Here is a 19,118-nt window from a genome sequence, read left to right on the forward strand (position 1 = left end):
CCACAATATGGCCAGAGAATTTAAAATTGTAAACTCATGTAATCCAAATAAGGGATCCAATTTTGTTGAAAATTGAGATCAGACCAGGAAGACGCCCCAATGTAGTCAAACACAGACTTGGTGAGTAGAGAGCTTTCTAATCATCTTCTCGTCTTGCACTGGCAGCCCTTGTTTTCTCATCGCCCACTCCACCCGGTATCTTCTGCACTTGATCCCTTTGTTTTTCTTGTCTCTCACTTCCTTTGTTTACATCTGACAATCTACTGCCCCTATCTGGTTCACCAGTTATGGGCCCATTCCCTTTCCCTCCCACTCTGTCCTCTTTACAATGGGTTCTCTCCTCCATGAATAAAGTCTCAATGAAGGGTTTTGGCCTGAAATGTCAACCATATTTTTTTTGTTGTTATTTGCTTCCAATGAGATGCTGCTCAAATTTCCGAATTCCTCCAATGGTTTGTGTTGAGCTTTCAGATACCAGCATCAACAGTATCCAATGTGTCTCAGAAAGAAGCCAAGATAGATCAGCCATTGAGCACTTTAGATGAACACATTTTACAAATGCTTTGGCTTTTCTTTTGTGCTCATACACTGGACTCTTCTATCACTGAGGATCTGAATGTTCCTTGGAACTTCCTCCTCCTCTGCGGTTTGATTGTCCACTACAATCATGAACAGTGATGGTATCACTGAGGATCTGAATGTTCCTTGGAACTTCCTCCTCCTCTGCTGTTTGATTGGCCACTACAATCATGAACAGTGATGGCATAACAGTAGAGCTTAAATCTGATCTACTTACATAAGCTTTCCTTGCACCAAGTTGTGTCAGCAGGTACAGTGCAGTCTGTTGAAAGTTGTGATTGAATAACTGGCAAGATGCCTGGACGTGCAGATTGCTGCAGCACTTAATTTGTAGAGGTCAGGTGAAGTTCTTATTGGGGGGGGGGGGGGGGAACAGATGCATGAATCTGCAACCAAAAATAAAGAAAATGCTGCAAGAACTCAGCCGGACAAGCAGCATCTGTGGAAAGAAAAAAAAGGTTAATGTTTCAGGTCAGGGACCCTTCCTCCGAAATTTCTTGCAGCACTATGTCTAAGGACCAAGAACTTAACTCTAGTAGCACTGACTATCATTAATACCTCACCAGTTTCTGAATCTGTAAGTGAGGATGTCTTATCTTCCACTTCTAATTTGCATGTCCTTAAAAATGATGTCTAAAATAAATGAGGACATGTGCTGCCATTCTCAAAATTCCAGCTCAGATTCACTTTAAGAAAAGCTGCTAATACCTACTCCACTTGTTTAAGAGGCGAAGGATCATTTTAAATTTTGTTGTATCTGACATAAGCACAACTTTTATTGATGCATCCACACTTTCGCTTGTTTAATGTGCACCGGGCATTTTTTAATGATATTGAATAGGCAGCAATGTGGTCAACAAGTGGAGGATATTTGTACACCTCAATGACACCACTGATTTGTTGAATTACCATATATAGCCATCCTAGAATTCAAATATATATAAGAGGTTTCCAGGCTCATTTCTATAATGGCAAAATTGTATATTTTGCTGTTACACAGCCTAACTGGGTTGCCCTCCATCAAGCTGGGAAAGTGATTCTCATATTGTCTCTTAAACAAAATGTATTTGTTTAAGCTTTCTGCATTCATCTAATAAACTAACCCCACCCCTTTCATGGTATTGCTTGAAAAAATTGTTTCTTGTTTTTGGTGCTTTAACATTCAAAGGGATATTTTGTGATTTTTACGATAAATCATGGGTTTGGTTCTTGCTTTGTATCAGCAATTCAGCTGCAACTGTGCTCCTACTTGTAACACATGTCCTCATTTCCACCAGATTGTAGTCAAGTTCTGAAATTCATACAATTTAACTTCGATTGAATGAATTTTGTGGAGAGAGTCCACCTCTCTGATGTGGTAATATCATGGGATCATTGCCCCCAACAGGAGATGAATTTCCAGCCAACCACCTTTTCAGAATTTAATTTCCCATTGAAATGTATTCTTGTATTGTGGAAGGGACAGAAAATATCTCATATAAATAGACATACTCTTAGAAATACTGGATGAGCCATAGCTCTTGACAGCTGAGACATTCATTTCTTTTGAATAACCCCATACATTTTTATGTATTCCACTGCTGAGAGAAAAGATTTAATGCAAATAACGAAGCCAAGAAAATGGTTATACAGAGATCTCAGGACAGTAAAAACTTTATTACTAAGGCAATGATTCACCAAGTGTTTAATTTTACAGTGGTGACAGGATGTTTTAGACAGCCAATGTTTTCTTTGGCAGTGAAATATGTTAGATACATTACAGAGTCTCATATATTAATGAAATTTATCCCTCTCCATATGATCTCTGTCACATCAACAACCTAAAACCAAAAGTGTTAAAGCAACAAGTGGGAAGGTTCTGAATTACTTTACTTGCTCTGATTGCATGCAATAAGGTTGGAAAGAGGGTTAATGTAAAATATTTTGCCAATTCATAACCTGGTATAAACAGCTGCAACTCTCGAAGATTCACCTTTATAACCATATAACCATATAACCGTATACAGCACGGAAACAGGCCATGTCGGCCCTTCAACTCCGTACCGGTTCACTTGAACAACTCCACTAGCTCCTCCGTAAGTCATCGGTCTGAATTTCTCCCCCAAAATATCCTCCTCCAATCCCCTATGTCCCGAGTCCAATGCTCTTCAAGGCGCTGATTATAATACATCCCTATTCTTTCTTTCCCTTGTGTTGCTGACTGGTTTTAAGATCTGGTCTTAATATTATGCAAATAATTTAAGTCGTGAGAATCTTACTTCATCTTGTAACAGAAATGTAAACTACCTGCAAAGGAGAAAACTGAAATGATTTCATTTTTTAATAGAAATATTAAAATTGTTAAGCATTTCAGTTGATTTTTATATTTTTCTATTTATAGGTAACTTTTAAAGCCACAAAATACTCTGTCTCCCCAGATCTCAGATTTGTTCTTCTTGCATATGATGTCAAACAGGTAAGACATAATTTAATTCCATTAAGTAGAAACTTTTAAGTAGCTTTCTGTAATGTGATTGGTTGCTGGTGTGACAAATGCATTTTATAAGATAAAGAGGTCAGGATACTCATTGCAATGTTCTCAGCTATTATTCTGTTTGATTATTTTGGTTGTTATATCATGAAAATTAGGATATGAATATTTGCAAGATATTATGTCTTTTCTCCAATGCAAATATATTGTTTGTTCCCTCTGACTGGAAATGGAGGTTTGATTCAGCTCAAAATTCACTTGTGTTTTTTTAAACTCTTTGTAAGTCATAACAGCTGTTAAAATTAAAAAATGGCTAAAGAGGAACAAGAAATATTAACAAATATAATGATTCTCCCCTTCAATATGAACAATGATGAATGCACTGTTGACTGATCCATCATTGCCTTTGTAGGAATGTGAAGTATCTCTCTTATAATATGCTTTTAAATTCTTCTGTTTTAACGTGTGAAGTTTTTGTTAGTGGTACCATCTGAAATATTTTACCAGCATTCAAAGGAAATTTGTTTAGTGTCCTGGAATTAGGCAGATCAAACCTGTTGAAAAACATGAAATTCCTGTAAAAATATAGATAAATATCTAGAACATAATGTGCAAGCTACCTCCAAATGCTGCTAAGAAAATGGGAGAAGCTTAACATTTTGAGGATTTCTGCCAATTTGCTGTTGGTTGTCTACCTCCTGCGAATATGACTCTGCAAAGTGATAGTACAGGGTGGGCCAGAATGGAGCTGACCATAAGCTGGTTGAAAAATAACTGTAACTGATGGAAAAGCTACCAAATTCAAAACCCATTAAACAATTGGGGGAACAAATTACATTATTACATTTTTAAGTATGATTAAAACATTTAAAAATAATTGAAACAAAATAGCTGTGATCCCTCTAATAAAAAAAAACTTCTCTTTGACATACCCTGCACCATCAGATCAACTGGGCTCTTATCAAATGACTTAATCTTGTTGCCCTGGTTTACCTAACCACAGCTAGAGATATCAACTTGTTCAGTATTCAGTGTGTTTGGGGATGGTGGGCTATAACGAAATATCACAGTTAAGGTTCGGGAAAATCCTGTTATTTTGTTCCTATGTTCATCTTGGGAGGGTAACGGGGGAAAGAAGAGGGATCCATGCAGGGATCAAAGGTTAAGGAAAATCCTGTTATTTTGTTACTATGTTCATCTTGGGAGGGTAACGGGGGAAAGAAGAGGGATCCATGCAGGGATCAAAAGTTAAGGAAAATCCTGTTATTTTGTTCATATTGGGAGGGTAACGGGGGAAAGAGGAGGGATCCATGCAGGGATCAAAAGTACAGCCTGCATACACAGCTCAAGGATGTGGGTCATGTCTTAAATGAAATCTATTCATCTGTATTAACTAAGATGAAAAATATTGAGACAGCAGATTTCAGGGAGGGAGAATGTAATAGTCTAGGGCACTCTTAACATTAAAAAGAAAAATGTATTAGATGCATTACTGGACATAAATGTAAATGAATCCCTAGGGCCTGGTGAGATGCACAATAGGCTGTTATGGAAGGCAAGGAAGATTAAACGGGTCCTGAAAGAAAAGTTTTAATTTTGCCACAGATGTGCTGCCAGATGTCTGGCAGGTAGCAAAGTGGTATCTTCATAAAACAAGCCAGAGCGGTCTGTGGTAAATTAGATTAGAATGGATGGGTACATGATGATCAGTGTGGATGTGTTCAGCCAAATAGACTCTCTTTGACTCCATAATTCTATTATCAAACAAATATCTACAAAAAGTCATGCATAAATCAAGGGTAATTATTAAAAGTTTGACCAGAATTATAAGACTTAAAGAACCTAAAGGCCTCTAATAGCCAGAGGTTGAGGAAATACATTCTAAAGCTTAAAATTCTTGAAAGTTGAAACCGCAGTTGCAAATAGTGAAACAAAAGGCTTCTTCAGGTGCATTCTCCGCCAAGAATGTGCCTGCAGAAACAAAAGTGGCCCTTTGAATTGCCATTCAGGTGGCAGTGCTAAAAGTGCAGCGCTGGCTACCTGAAGGAACAGCTGCACCGGATGCGCCTCTGAGCACATTCTGGCTCCTGTCCCTTCGGGCTGCCAGGTTTGGGATGGCTGGTTGTCAGAGCTGGACAGCCAGTGCAAGCTATCAATGCGGGGATGTGCCGCACGTGGCGTTCCCACACTGATACCACTGCCCAGCTCTCCCAACAGCCCGACACCATGGGCCACCAGCATGGAGACACCCCGTGCGGGACCTCCCCACACTGACAGCCCGTGCCGGCCGCCCCACAGCGTGGGGACCCACGCCGGGCCAGCGGGAAAGCGGGTGCGGGGAGCCATGCCGGGCCTCCAGGAGCGCGGGTACGGGGACCCACGCCGGGCCACAGGGATGGGGACATCCCCACATTGACCCCCCATGCTGGCCGTCCCACAGTGCGAGGACTCACGTCATGCTGATGAGAAAGTGGGTGTGGCGACCCAAGCTGGACCACTGGGAGAGTGGCCGTGGGGACCCACACCAGGCCACCAGGAGAGCGGGTGCGGAGACCCACGTCGGGCTACTGGGAAAGATGGAAATCCCTGCACTGACAGCCCGCGCAGGCCGCTCCACAGTGTGGGGTCCCATGTTGGGCCGTTGGGAGAGCGGGGTAGCCTAACAGCCCACGCTGGCTGCCCCTGACCTGACGTCCCATGCAGGGGTGGCAGGGGAAGCTGGAAGGGGATCTGTCAGGCGCTCACCAGCTGACTGTCATCCCCCTTAGTAGCCGCTTTCAGGCGACTGCATTCATGTGCAGGGGTGACCTCAGTGCTCCAATGACTATCCCTCCTGGAGGAGGGTTACAAAGTTCGCCTGGCAGGTGCCAAGTGGCCTCCCGACAGCCGCATATTGGCATAATATGCGGCTTTACAATCAGGGATTTTGGCCATCTGAAAGTGACTAGAATAAAAGAGAGGGTTTCCCCCAAATCCAGCTGATGTCATTTCAGTACCATTAAATAAGTGTACACCAGGCACACTTGTGCTAATAAAATCAGTGCAAAGTTATTCGGAATTTGATTATATAGTCTATTAAAGGGTAAAATACAAAATTTAAAAGAAAACTGTAATTGCAATGGTTTTCATTACAGTTTACATTTTTGCAGAACTGCAACATGGAGAAGTAAGAAATATCTTTAATTTTGATCATTGTTGCCAATTCAAGGCCATGTACGATTGCACTATCTACATTAATGCTGCGCCAATCAAAGGTGTTTGATAACATATTGGAAAATGCAGATTTTTGTGACTAAGGTGACAGATAGGCAGTTTCCACCGTGAGAGATATTATTCGCTCGGAGTGATGGCTAATCTTAAAATAAACAGTACAAAGCTGCTTAGGTGGAAGTTTGTTAAAATGTATGAATGTTTTGATGAGATTAAAGCACAAAACTATTTCAACAGATCAGTGATTTTAATATCTGGAAGGCAGACTTTTTAAGATCCCATCGTTTAAAATAGACACATCACAAGATTAAATGCACAAGGTTTACAGAAATTGCTTTAGCCGAACTAATGAATGGTCCAAGGAGAATTGATGATAATTTTTGAACAATTAATATGTAAAATATTTAAGGAAAGGGGGAGTAATTAAACTAATTAGTAGTGATATCAAAGGAAAATAGCCCATTAAACATAATATAATATAATATAATTGTAGAGCTAGTCGAAAGAATCAAAGACTTGTTGATCCAAACCAAGGCTTTTATTAGCAAAAGACAGGAGCTCTTCACAGGTGGCCGACCAGTCCGGAATGATCCGATCTGGCTAGGGACACAACCCTTTAAGGCCCAGACAGTAGGCGTGGCTTAGCTCTCAGCCAATCGCTGTAAGCACAGTCTAGATACAGTAACTATATACACTATATACATTGATGATAGATCTGTCCTATCACAATAATATAGCCAATACATAATATAATTGAAAGCCTTCATTTTAACTTGAATAGTCCTAGCTCTTGCATTTTCCTGGCAGCAATCTCAAAGGACTTGTGACATTTCATGAACATTTAACTATAATCCATAGATCTTTTTTTCAAGTCTGTTCTTTTAATAACTATTGTACAATTTAAGAGACATTATTATCCTTGAATCTATCTTAAATAAATAATATTTTTCAACAAAATAACCCAACCTCATAAGTTGTTGCTAATTCACAAGTGTTTATAATATTTTTTAATTTAAAATTATCCTGTCAAATGAAATGCTTCTAAATTGGCATCAAAGCATTTCCCCTAGCTTCCCCAGTCTATCCAGGATCTCCCAGATTTTAAGCAAACGACAGTTTCCCTGAAAACACCAAAAAGGTCTCTAACCACCTGGTTTACTGTGCAAGTTCAATGTGATATATCAACTTTCTGATTTAAGCTATGAAGTGGTCACTAATGCATTAGAGTTGGCCAATACTGATGATGGATAAGATAAAGGTCATGAGTTGCATCAGCAGTTAGTGATACTTGCTTTGGAAAGCGAGAAAATTTGTGATGGAGATTAAGTCATCCTGAGGTCACACCCACAAGATTTCAAAGTTGAGACTGATTGGAGCAGATTGGGAAATAAATGGACTCCTGATAACATCTGTAATAACTTAGATGGTCCACATGCATCAAATGTACAACTCCACACAATCATCTTTTCTTCCTTAAAAACAAATGTTTTGCAAGATTTAAAGCTGGGTAAAAACTTTTCTGCATTGTTGTTGTAATTTAAGATGTGATTCTTACCAGACAAAAGGAAATAAAAATACACGATGTATACTCATAAGTTAAATTATTGAGAAAATGGATAGATACATTAAACTAATATAAATTAATAGAGAACAAACAACATTGAAATAAAAAAAAACTAACCTGAACTCCCCTATTCAAAAAAGATTAGTGATCTTCGTGGAGGGCACAAAGTTACTTGGCATGGATATAAGTGATGACCTATCCTGGACCTACAGCACCTCCTTATTAGTCAGGAAGGCACAGCAATGCCTACACTTCCTAAGGACGTTGAGGAGGGCAAGAGTACTGGCTCTCGTCTTGACAACGTTTTACAGGAGTACAATCGAGTACGTCCTGACTGACTACATTTTGTCGTGTGGTACTGCAAACCATCTGACTGGAAGGAAATGTAGAGTATCATCAAATTATTATATTTACCATGAATGCTGTTTAAATGGTGCTCAAAGAATTATTGAGGACTCTTTCCACCCAGCATTGACTATCTGTGACCTTTGCCTCAATCAAGAAGGAGGTACAAGATCATCAAAATCAGGCTGGCAAATAACTTCTTCCTGTCGGCTGTGAGATTGATGAACAGTATCCTGTAACCAAGTAAATCATTCCTATATACATATTGTGGTCAAATCAAAAGGTATACAAATAACCTTGAATAAAATCTGGAATGTGCATTTTAATTACATTTGAATCTTTTGATTATAAATTTAAAACTATGGAGCACAGGGGTAAATAAAGGAAACAAAATGTGTATTTGTCCCTAACATCTAACATTGTGGAGGGAAGCGTGTGTGTGTGTGAGTTTATTATGTATTGTGTATTGTTGTGTACGTATGTGCACCTTACCCCTGATAAGTGCTGTTTTGTTGGGTTGCTAATGTTCAGGCAAATGATATCATTGAATTTGAAGGCATTCTAGCTTATTTATATGCCACATCTTTTATAAACCCTCAGGGCTGGATGGGCAGTATATTGGATCTATTATCATATTTGATCCAGAGTCAGAGCTGGATATTAGGAATTTGCTGATGTCATTGAGGTCAGATTCCAACATTGGGATGGAGTCCATGGACAAGGGAGTAAATAACACTCTGAATACTTGTAGCTGTTCCCTAGAAAACCGCCACCAAATTCTGAGCTCAATTTGGTTCATTGCACTTTCACAAACTTTACATGCTTTAATTGTTTTTTTGGAAAAGTGATAGTGTGGTGAATAGTCTTTGGAACATTTGTTTTGAAGGAGAAACAGTAGAGATTGTTTGGTGTGTCTGTACATTATTAAAATCAATGAGTAAACATCATTGAAGTAATCATCTGACTTGTCTTGCATTCTTCTCTCGGAGTCTTCATCTGTTCATCTCCAAGTTTCTCCATTTAAGGAGTTTAACTTCTATAAAAATAATCTGCTTTTTATATGATCTTCAAAGTTCAAAAGCTCAAGGTTCAGATTTATTGTCCGAGTACATACATGACATTACATACAACCCTGATTTTTTTTTTCCCCTATGGACCAGGCATAATCGCTACTTACCAGTAATACAAAAAAAACTGAACTCAAGAAAATATATTTATACAAAAGAGAGAAATGTGAACAAGAAAGAAGTGTATACATACTGCAATACAGAAAAATAATATTGAGTACTAAATAATGTGCAAAATCAGAGTCCGTTTGAGTTTGTTGTTTAAGAGTCTGATGGTGGAGGGGTAGCAATTGTTCCTGAACCTCATGGTATGAGTCTTGTGGAACCTAGACCTATTTTCTGATGTCAACAGCAAGAACAGAGCATGTCCTGGCTGATTGGATCCTTGAATACTTCTGGTGCTCGCCGACGGTATGTAGATGTACTCAGTGGGGAGTGTTTTGCCTGTGATGTACTAGGCTGTTCCACTAGCTTGCGAGCTTGAACAGCTACCTATCCAAAGTCGTAATTGTCCCATAATGCCATGAGATTCATTATTCCCCATAGCTTCTTAATTGAACTCTAACAATATAGAGGCAAATGTGTTTAGTAAAGCCACTTAGTAAACAGTAAACTCTTCAAGAATTAACTTCCAAAAAAATCCACTTTATGATTATCTCTGAAATTTATTAATAAAAGGGCTGTTTGTGTCATTTTACAAATTTGTTTTACAATTAGATTGTAAGAAAAATTAAGACATTTGAATTAAGACACCTTTTCACTCTTGAAATGTAACCTTAAGAGTTCAACTGAAGGTAGAACTCTGTCCATTCAACTTAGTGCATTAATTTATGGGCCTCTGTTCTGAAGATAATGTTGGATTACCTTGATATTGCTCACTATGCCATTTAAATACATCCAATGATTGTGACAAAACATTTGAATTTAAGCAGTAAGTTCTGTACAGACCATTTTAAAAAATAGTTCTGGTTAAACATTTCTGCCATAAGAAATCATTCAGTTCACCACATTTAGGTCCGTGCAGAATAGTCTCTGTGCGCAGATAATAGGATACAATTTTGTCAGGTGAAGCATAGTTTTGAGGTATTTTGAGATCTGTAACAGAAGTAGATAGTAACATGATGTGTGCAAACCAATCGACGCTCACATTTAGATCTTCTAGTGAGCTGAATAATATTAGCCAGTTAACTCATAACATGGAGGAAGAAAAATTAAAAATGTTATTTAAGATGATTGTACTAAATATGGTTGTCCAATCAGGGCATGAAACAGATTCAACTGGAAGTCTACATTGGCAAACTTAACTTGCTCTTCAATATTATTTGCTCTATTTTTGGAAAGAATATAGCTCTTGCTTAATAACTTCAATTGATACTTCTAATTTGCAATGAAAATGATTTTCAAGGTATTACCTTTGCATTACTTCCAATTCCTCTCTCCACTTTCACAGACAGGATTTGATTAATATGAAATGGTACAAACCAGCCATAAACAATGTTATACATCCTAGGGCGAATCTTAATCTGTACTGTGGGCTTGGTGCGAGTGTAATGGGTAGGAGTTAAGACTAATAAAGTTGTTCACGCATCTGGAAGCCAGTTTCAAACTTCTGAAATCATTTCTTGCATCTGTATTACCACCCAAAGAGATAAAGTTTATTATTTATACAATGTCAATTTAAAGAAAGATAGAGATGTTGATACTAAATTTCTGTTGTAGCATTTTCATTTATTAAACTTCCAACATAGCGAACAAAATTGGAGAGTGTACAAATTGATAATTATGGACGCTGAATCACAAGAGCAAAACATGACAACATGATCAGCACCTGCTGCTGAGTGGCCTGGTCCGGTATAAGTGTGTTTACACGATTTGTGCAAAATTTGATTGCTTCTCCAACACTTCAGAAATGCCATTTGCATTTTGGAAGTTTAGTCTAGTTTGGAACTCTGTCAGATCTATCTGATTTATCAGCTTGGCTTGGGTGATATTTGAGATGCCTTAAACTGCACCTCTGATGTCAGGCCTAAAATCAGCATTAGGGATGTAAAGTACAGAAGGAACAAATTCCATATCTTCTGCTCACAGGTTTTGTGTCTTCCTAATGAAAAAGAAAGCCAATTGCGATCAATCAGACCTTGCATTAGATAGATATAATCAATGAATGATGAGCTGCTTTGACATGGAAGAATATTAGGGACTTCAAAGGTGTCCGTCACAACATATGCAAGCAATTTGACCTGGTCAGTCCCCATCACCCACAATCTTTTCACCTCCCAATCCTTCCACAACTCTGCCAGAGGTATTCAGAGGATCTCACAGTTGGTAAAAGCAAAATTAACTAATAACATCTTTGTCAGAGCTGCCAAAGTATCAGTGATAGGTTTGCAATGATGATAGTCAGAAGGAGCATTTTCTTTTCACGAGTTCTTTTATGCACAATTGCCCATCTGCCTGCTTCTGTGAAAAACAAAATCATGGTAGGTTTACACACAAAGATTAGAATTTTGTTCTGTCAGTTTTTCAGCAGGAAAATTAGTTTGAATATGTTCAGCTTTACAGTTTCATTAATATTTTATAACCATATAACAATTTACAGTACGGAAATAGGCCATATCGGCCCTTCTAGTCTGCACCGATTCTGAAGGTACAATGACCCATTCCCTTGCCTGTAACCCTCCAATCCCCTATCAACCATGTACTCATCTAGCATCCTCAGAATTGATCCTGCAGCAATCTTTCCACTCAGTCACCACTCTCTGAGTGAAGAAGCATTCTCTTATATTACTCCTAAAGTTTTGCCCCCTAATCCTTAACTTATGACACCTTGTTCCAATATCCCCTACCTTCAAGGGAAAGAGGCTATTCACATCTTCTCTATTCCCCTCATAATTTTAAATACCTCTATCAAATTTCCTCTCAACCTTCTACGCTCCAATGAATAAAGTCCCAGTCTACTCAGTCTTTCTCTGTATTCACGATACTGCAATCCAGGCAACGTTTTTATAAACCTTCTTTGTACCCTCTCAACCTTATTTTTATCCTTCCTATAATTTGGAGACCAGAACGGCACACAATACTCCAAATCTGGCCTCACCAATGCCTTAAACAGTCTTAACATCAGCCCCCCCAGCTCCTATATTCTATGTTATGATTTATAAAGGCCAGCATATCAAAAGCTTTCTTCACCACCCTATCGACATGGGAATCCACCTTTAAGGAACACTGAACTATTATTCCAAGGTCCCTCTGTTCCTCTGCATTACTCAATGCCCTCCCCTCACTGCATACATCCTATTTTGGTTATTCCTACCAAAATGAAGCACCTCACACTTATCTGCATTAAACTCCATCTGCCACTTTTCAGCCCTCCTTTCCAAACAGTCCAATTCCTTCTGTAGTCCATGAAAACTCTCCTCACTATCCACAACTCCCCCTATTTATGTATCGTCTGCATATTTACTCACCCAATTTGCCACCTCATCATCCAAATCATTAATATAAATGATGAACAACAAAGGACCCAACACCGATCCCTGAGGCACACCGCTTGTCACTGGCCTCCATCCAGACAGACAGTTGCCACCATGACTCTCTGGTGCCTATCATCCAGCCATCCCTGAACCCATCTAACTATCTCTATATTAATCCCTAGAGACTGAACCTTCCTCGCTAAACTTTCATGTGGAACCTTATCAAAAGCCTTACTAAAATCCAAATAGATTGCATCAACTGCTCTTCCTTCATCAACCTTTCTAGTCACCTCTTCAAAAAAGGTTTTAGAGCAGTATTTTTCAACCTGCACTCCATGAAACATTAATGGTCTTTGGAATTGTTGTAAGTGGCCTGTGGCAAAGACAGATATTACAGAAATAATAAACAAGGATGTTAATTTGATAAACCAAAATTCTGAAAAATGTGCCCACCAAGAGAAAAATCTGATTGATGGTCTGGGAAGTGACTCAAGCTGACCTTTGTCCAGCTCCTTACCCTATTGGTGACCTTGAGTTTGTTATAGGTGGTCTGTGGTAAGTAAAGGTATATGTGAGGTCATCTGTGGATGATAAAAGGTTGAAATTCACTCTTGCAGGGATTGATAATTTAATGGTGGATGCAAAGTGATTCTGATTATTTGTGCTGGACATAATAACAATGACAAGATGTATAGACATTATTATTAATAGTTATGAATCTTTATATTTCATTTTTAATTGAATTTGAATGTTTCTGTTGTCAGATACATTTAAATACATAGAAAAAAACTTGACAGCTGTGATGGAAGGTAAAGTTGAGGTCAGGTGTTCACTACTAATCAAAGCTAGTGCAAGAAGTTCACAAGTAGCCTCACCATGTGACTAAGTTACATTGTTGGATGTCCTGCTGCCATTCAGGGCTTGGCCTCTTGGTACTGAGAAGTGGGCCAGCAACATGGCTTTCGAGATCCAGAGGTGGCAAGTTCAGTGAAACAGGGACATGGTTGCAAGTCTTAATGGCTGGCAAAGTCTTTCTGATCAAAACATTGATTGGAAATTAATACCTTGCATGAACACACATGAAAATAAACAACTGATTGGTACTGAAGTTTAGTTATGCCTTCACCTTTAATGGAGGGATCACAAACCTCTGCTTTTTGTACAATAAGGCTAAATCTGCTTTTTTTTTTTAATAACTGCATGATCTTCTGCACTTCGAATGATAGCTGCTCTGTGGTTTCCCTGCACCTCTATTTGTAAATTGTTTCAATTTTTTTTGGCTTGCCGATCAACTCAATAATTTTTTTTAAAAATTGTTCATAGCTGAAAACAAAATCAGAATTGTCTCTTTGTTTGATCAATCTGAAGGTGCACCTTTAGTGCAATTCAAAGACCAATCCAAATGCTGTTCCATGGAGATCAAGGCAGTGATACAAGATTACTCTCTCATGCAGCTACTTAACCCCTCTGACCTGAGCCAATCTTGCCATGCACATCAACTGTATTGTCTCCATTTTGGACACGCACAAATGCTAAAGAAACACCCAATCCAGACCGGCTGAGTTCCTCTCCCAGCTCTTTGTCTCTTGAGTACTGACAAATTAACATAAACTGATTACTATCTCATTCCACAAGGCATCTCTTCCAATAATGTAGCAATGGAATCCCATTGATCAGATAATGTTCGGAAAGTCTTTCGTTGAACTTGAGCCCATACTTAATTCAGAGGTGAAAATGCTACCGAGTGAGTCACAGCTGATGCGCATTATCTGACCTCTGACTTGACTGTCTCTCAACTGGGCTCGATGACTTCCGAAAACTTTGCACCATCATCCTTGCTAAAGTTAGAAAATTCAACATGCAAGGAAGAAATGATCTGTTGTTACGGTGATGGAAAATAAAAAGATTTTATCAGGGCAATTTTAGGTAGAATGATGGAGGAGAATTTCTTGACTATGTAAAGATAGCATTAACATTTAAAATGCATTGATCAAACCACATTTTACATTTTGTGTGATTTCTGTTTGAATTTCAAGAGAATAAGCACAAATTCTGTCACATGGTGCAACAGTTTTGTGTGAAATACCATGGAATGCTATTGAAAACCTGATTACTGAGTAAACTCTGGCAGTATATGTTCTGCTCAATTAGTTGGAATCCATCACACCCCATCCTTCCCACTCTGATAGCTCATCTCACATCTTCGAGGACTCCCATGGCTAAAGCTATTAGCCCACCACAGGCCCAATCTTCCATTTCCCTTGATAGTCTCTTCTTTCCCACTCCACTCTACTGAGCAGACATCCTTTCCCCATGAGCTCCTAGTGTTCTTCGGCTCATGTGATTTCCTCTATTGACTCTACAATGACAAATAGTGGGGGCAAAGGTTTTTATTTGCTTCTGTGTAAGAGCTGTTCTATCATACACAATGTTTTTGATGCAACTGGTTGCGAAACTGCTGCTGAGAATTCTTCCAGGAGAGCTGCATAGTTATGACTTCAACATGACTTTTTAGATGCTGTAAATTCTACTCTCTCATCTTTAGGTTTAAAAAATTACAACCTTCTAGATGCATCATTGAGTTCAATAGCTTTAGACCATGATCATTTGTCCAGCTGTAAATGTACCTATACTATCTATATTTCAGTCAGGTTTTGCTCTTTTCTTTTCACTGTAACTATTTTTTCTTGTATTATCATCACTTTTTATCACTGCTCATATCTTCATTTCTTATCTTTCTTACATCAGGGTTATTTATGTTCTCTCAAGTCTTGTTTTTTAAAATTGTCAATTTCTTAAAGATAATGATCATCTCATTTAAATCCAGTTTTATTGAAGCTTTTGAAATCTTTTCGGTTTCCCATTTCAATTTTATCACTTGTAACAACTTTTGCTTTTTTTGGTTCTTTTGGCTGAAATTTTGAACAGGATATTTTTAGAGTTGCCCCATAAAAATCCACGACAGTTTTCCACATGAAATTAACTCCTAGTTTTGGCCATTAACAACAATTCAATGTGCATTCACAGACACACGGCTTGCCAGAAAATAAAGCTTTGACTCCTTATTTTAAAGCAACTCTGAGAGAACTGAAGGAGGGAAGTATCGGTTGACTTCCATGGCGAATCTAAATTTCACAATTTAATTCCAAAGCATTCGTTAATAGTAGGGTAGTCATCATTTTTAGCTCAGTGAAGACGGGTTTGCTGATATCTGCCTTTTATTTCAATCCTTATCTTGAACAGTCCCCTTTGCTAGTTAAGTTAATAGCAACTGTCAATCTCCTTGCATAAGACTCCTTCCAGTCACCAGGGAGTAATTATACAGCTATCCAGATGTTTACCCATTCTGAAATCTGACTGCCAACAAATAGCTACACATCAACCATTCTCTGCAATAGCAATCTTTCCATGGTATGCTGGATTGTGCATATGTTCAGATCTTTGTCAATCACACAGTCTTGTGTTTTTGTTTACAAATCTACCTTTGTTGAATGATAGATTTTAAAAAATGAATAAAATAGATCAGAAGTAACTATACCCTATAGATTTGCTACTTAGAAAAAAATTGGAAGGTATCTTGTCCCCCTGCATCTATCCCAGAATAGATATCATCTCCTTGCTAAAATTTGTTATAAGTGGCACAATGTCTCAATCAGTTAAATGGAGAAACAAACTAATACACCATCAATAACTCCAAAATAGTAGAAGTTATGTAAAACTGATAGGTTTGTATTAGCTATCGAAGGTAAGCACGTCCATGATGGTCAACTGTCCTGAACTGGGGAGGGTGCTGTAGGACAGTCACCTTTATTCAGGTGTCTGTGGGTGGAGACACAGGTACAGTCAACCAATGGGTGTGCCCAGACAGTTAAATATACATAATATACAGTGGTTTACCACACAAATTATATCTAAAATCAGCAGAACAGAGCTGCAACAGTTATTTCCCTTAATTAGAAAAATCCCTGTCTTGGGTAACCTGGGTGGACTTCATGTAAATTTGAATCTGTAACCTATGGCTTTTCTTAACTGTGAACTAGCCTTTGTAAATGTGATCAAAAGAATTCTCACCAACCCTAACTATTAAATATTTGAACAAAGGTTGTGTCATCAGGCTAATTATGTAACAAATTTGGAAAACAAATACAGTATACGAATTGCAGAATGTAAATTGCATCACCCACAGCTGCCCCTGGAATTTGCTACCTCACGTAGATGTGGGGGTCAAGTCGGTGGGTGTATTTAAAGCAGAGATTGATAGGTATCTGAATAGTCAAGGTATCAAGGGTTATTGGAGAAGTCAAGAGAATAGGGTTGAGTGAGAAAATGGATCAACTCAAGATGCAATGGCGGAGCAGACTTGATATGCTGAGTGGTCTACTTCTGCTCCTGTATCTCGTGGTCTGATGGTTCATGATGAATTTTGCTATACACAGGGTTTTTTTTGCAGATGGAACAGATTATTTACTTTAACTGGCCAACCACAGTCCATGGCCCTCTTATTGCTTAGTATCATGAATGTTCAAGCTGAATTTAATCCAGCATTGTACATCTGCTTCATTTTTTCCCACTTGCGACTGTTCTAAAAAAAGTAACATTTCAAGATAGTTTTAATTCATCTTCAGTAAAAAAAAATATTTAATGAAATTAGAGAGATCAGAAGGGAATTGGGGGTGCTTGACATTTATAAATTTGACAGAAATTCCAACAAATATTCTGGAAATAAATTCCTTTGCAATGCAATAATTCAGACAAATCCCATTTCCCTGCTCCGTTTGAGATTCTGCAATTTATGATTTGAGGGAATTTGCCTCAATGTCCCTCTCAGACAATGAGTTTCCAAACCTTATTGATTTTTTTTTTGTCTTCATCTCCGCTCTAAGCTTACTTCCTTTTTCCTTCGGTGTATGGCCCCACCAGTTATTAACCACTCCATCAAAAATACACTTTTCTATTTATCCTTCGCAGTTCTCAGATATTTGTGAATAAATCCCTTCACGGGCTCCTTTGTGCTCAATAAAACAACTGATCTCTTAGTGCTAGCCACACATGTGCTAGAGAAACATAGCAGCTCGCGCAGCTTCTACCCTACAGGAAGCTTTCATTATGGCTCTGGCTGAACCTTTGGTTGCCTTTCATTGCCTGCAGATGTTGCCATGTCCTGCTGAGTTTCTCCACCATATTTCCATATTGCCCTCACATGATGTGCTGCAGTGCGAAAAAACAAGCTCAAACTATGATGGGTGTATCACAAGCATTAGTTAGCTTAGTATCTCTTCTGGCTCCATGTGCTCTACGGCCTACACAAGGGCTCGCGTGAGCCTTTATATGGGGGCTGGTGATTTGCAGGGAGTAGGTGGAGCCAGGCTCCCAGGTAACCTCCCTGCAGTTACAGTGGGTTTCCCCCTGCAGTAGGCAGATAGAAATGCAGACAGGTGCAGGCAGTCACTGACAGTCCAGTGGTTGTATCACCACATTCATCCCCTTCTTAAAATGAGTCTCTGAAGGGGAGAAAAATAGTGTCTACCACCATATTCATACCTAGCGTCCACTAGATAGATAGTAGTTGGGAGGGAAAACCATATTTACAGATTTACAAATTCAGGCGATCTGGTGGTTGCTACTGCCCTTGGGACCATCGCAGGACAGGCTCTTGGTCAATAGTCGGTGGGGACAGGGCCGTTTGAAGGTTGGCTGTGTCAAGGGTGGGTTGGGTGGTTAATGGCAGTGAGGGAGTGTAGGTCTGGTGTGGGCAGCGGGGTCCCATGGTTGAGGGTGGGCAGGAGAAAGATGTTGGCTCAGGGAGGTTTCTGGAGATGCCAGGGGTTCCTGGGATGGGGGGACTGGGCTCCTGCCGGTGCCAGCTCCTGAGTTGAGATGGTGTTCTCATGTCCATTGGTGTATGCCACGTAGGCATACACCAATGCCTCATGTTGGCATGGAGTAGTTGCACCACCTTGACCAGGGGGTCAGATTTGTGAGTCCTCACATATCTACAGAGGACTGGATCCAGAGACATCAGCCATACTGCCAATAAGACTCCCATTGCCTATTTCCTGGGGAAGGAAAAGAGGCGTTTGTGAGGGGTTTGGTTAGTAGCCATATATGAGTGACTGTATGGCATGGAGCATCTCGAGAAGGGCCTCCTGCCAGTATTTAGTGGACCATCCTTTTGACCTAAGAGCCAGGAAGACTGCCTTCCACATTATGCTGTTCTTGTGTTCTACCTGCCGTTGTCCAGGGGGTTGTAGCTAGTCGTGCGACTAGATTCAATGCCTCACATTGCCAGGTACTGGTACAGCTCCTCACTCATGAAGCTAGACCCCTGGTCACTGTGGATGAATGCCAGGTATCCGAACATGGTGAAAATCTGCTCCAGTGCCTTGATAACAGAGGTGGTGGAAGTATCA

At 39.3% G+C, this 19,118-nt stretch overlaps 1 protein-coding gene across 1 annotated transcript in view; it reads left to right on the plus strand.

Annotated features, from left to right (window-relative positions):
- LOC138762464 (inactive dipeptidyl peptidase 10-like) overlaps positions 1-19,118 on the plus strand; it is a 497,046-nt gene that overhangs the window by 156,828 nt on the left and 321,100 nt on the right. Inside the window, exon 3 of the mRNA XM_069936223.1 lies at positions 2,960-3,034. Coding sequence (XP_069792324.1) covers positions 2,960-3,034 — 75 coding nt within the window. The remainder of the gene's footprint in view (positions 1-2,959; positions 3,035-19,118) is intronic.

This window comes from Narcine bancroftii, chromosome 4, assembly GCF_036971445.1.
Source record: "Narcine bancroftii isolate sNarBan1 chromosome 4, sNarBan1.hap1, whole genome shotgun sequence".
Taxonomy (NCBI): Eukaryota; Metazoa; Chordata; class Chondrichthyes; order Torpediniformes; family Narcinidae; genus Narcine; species Narcine bancroftii.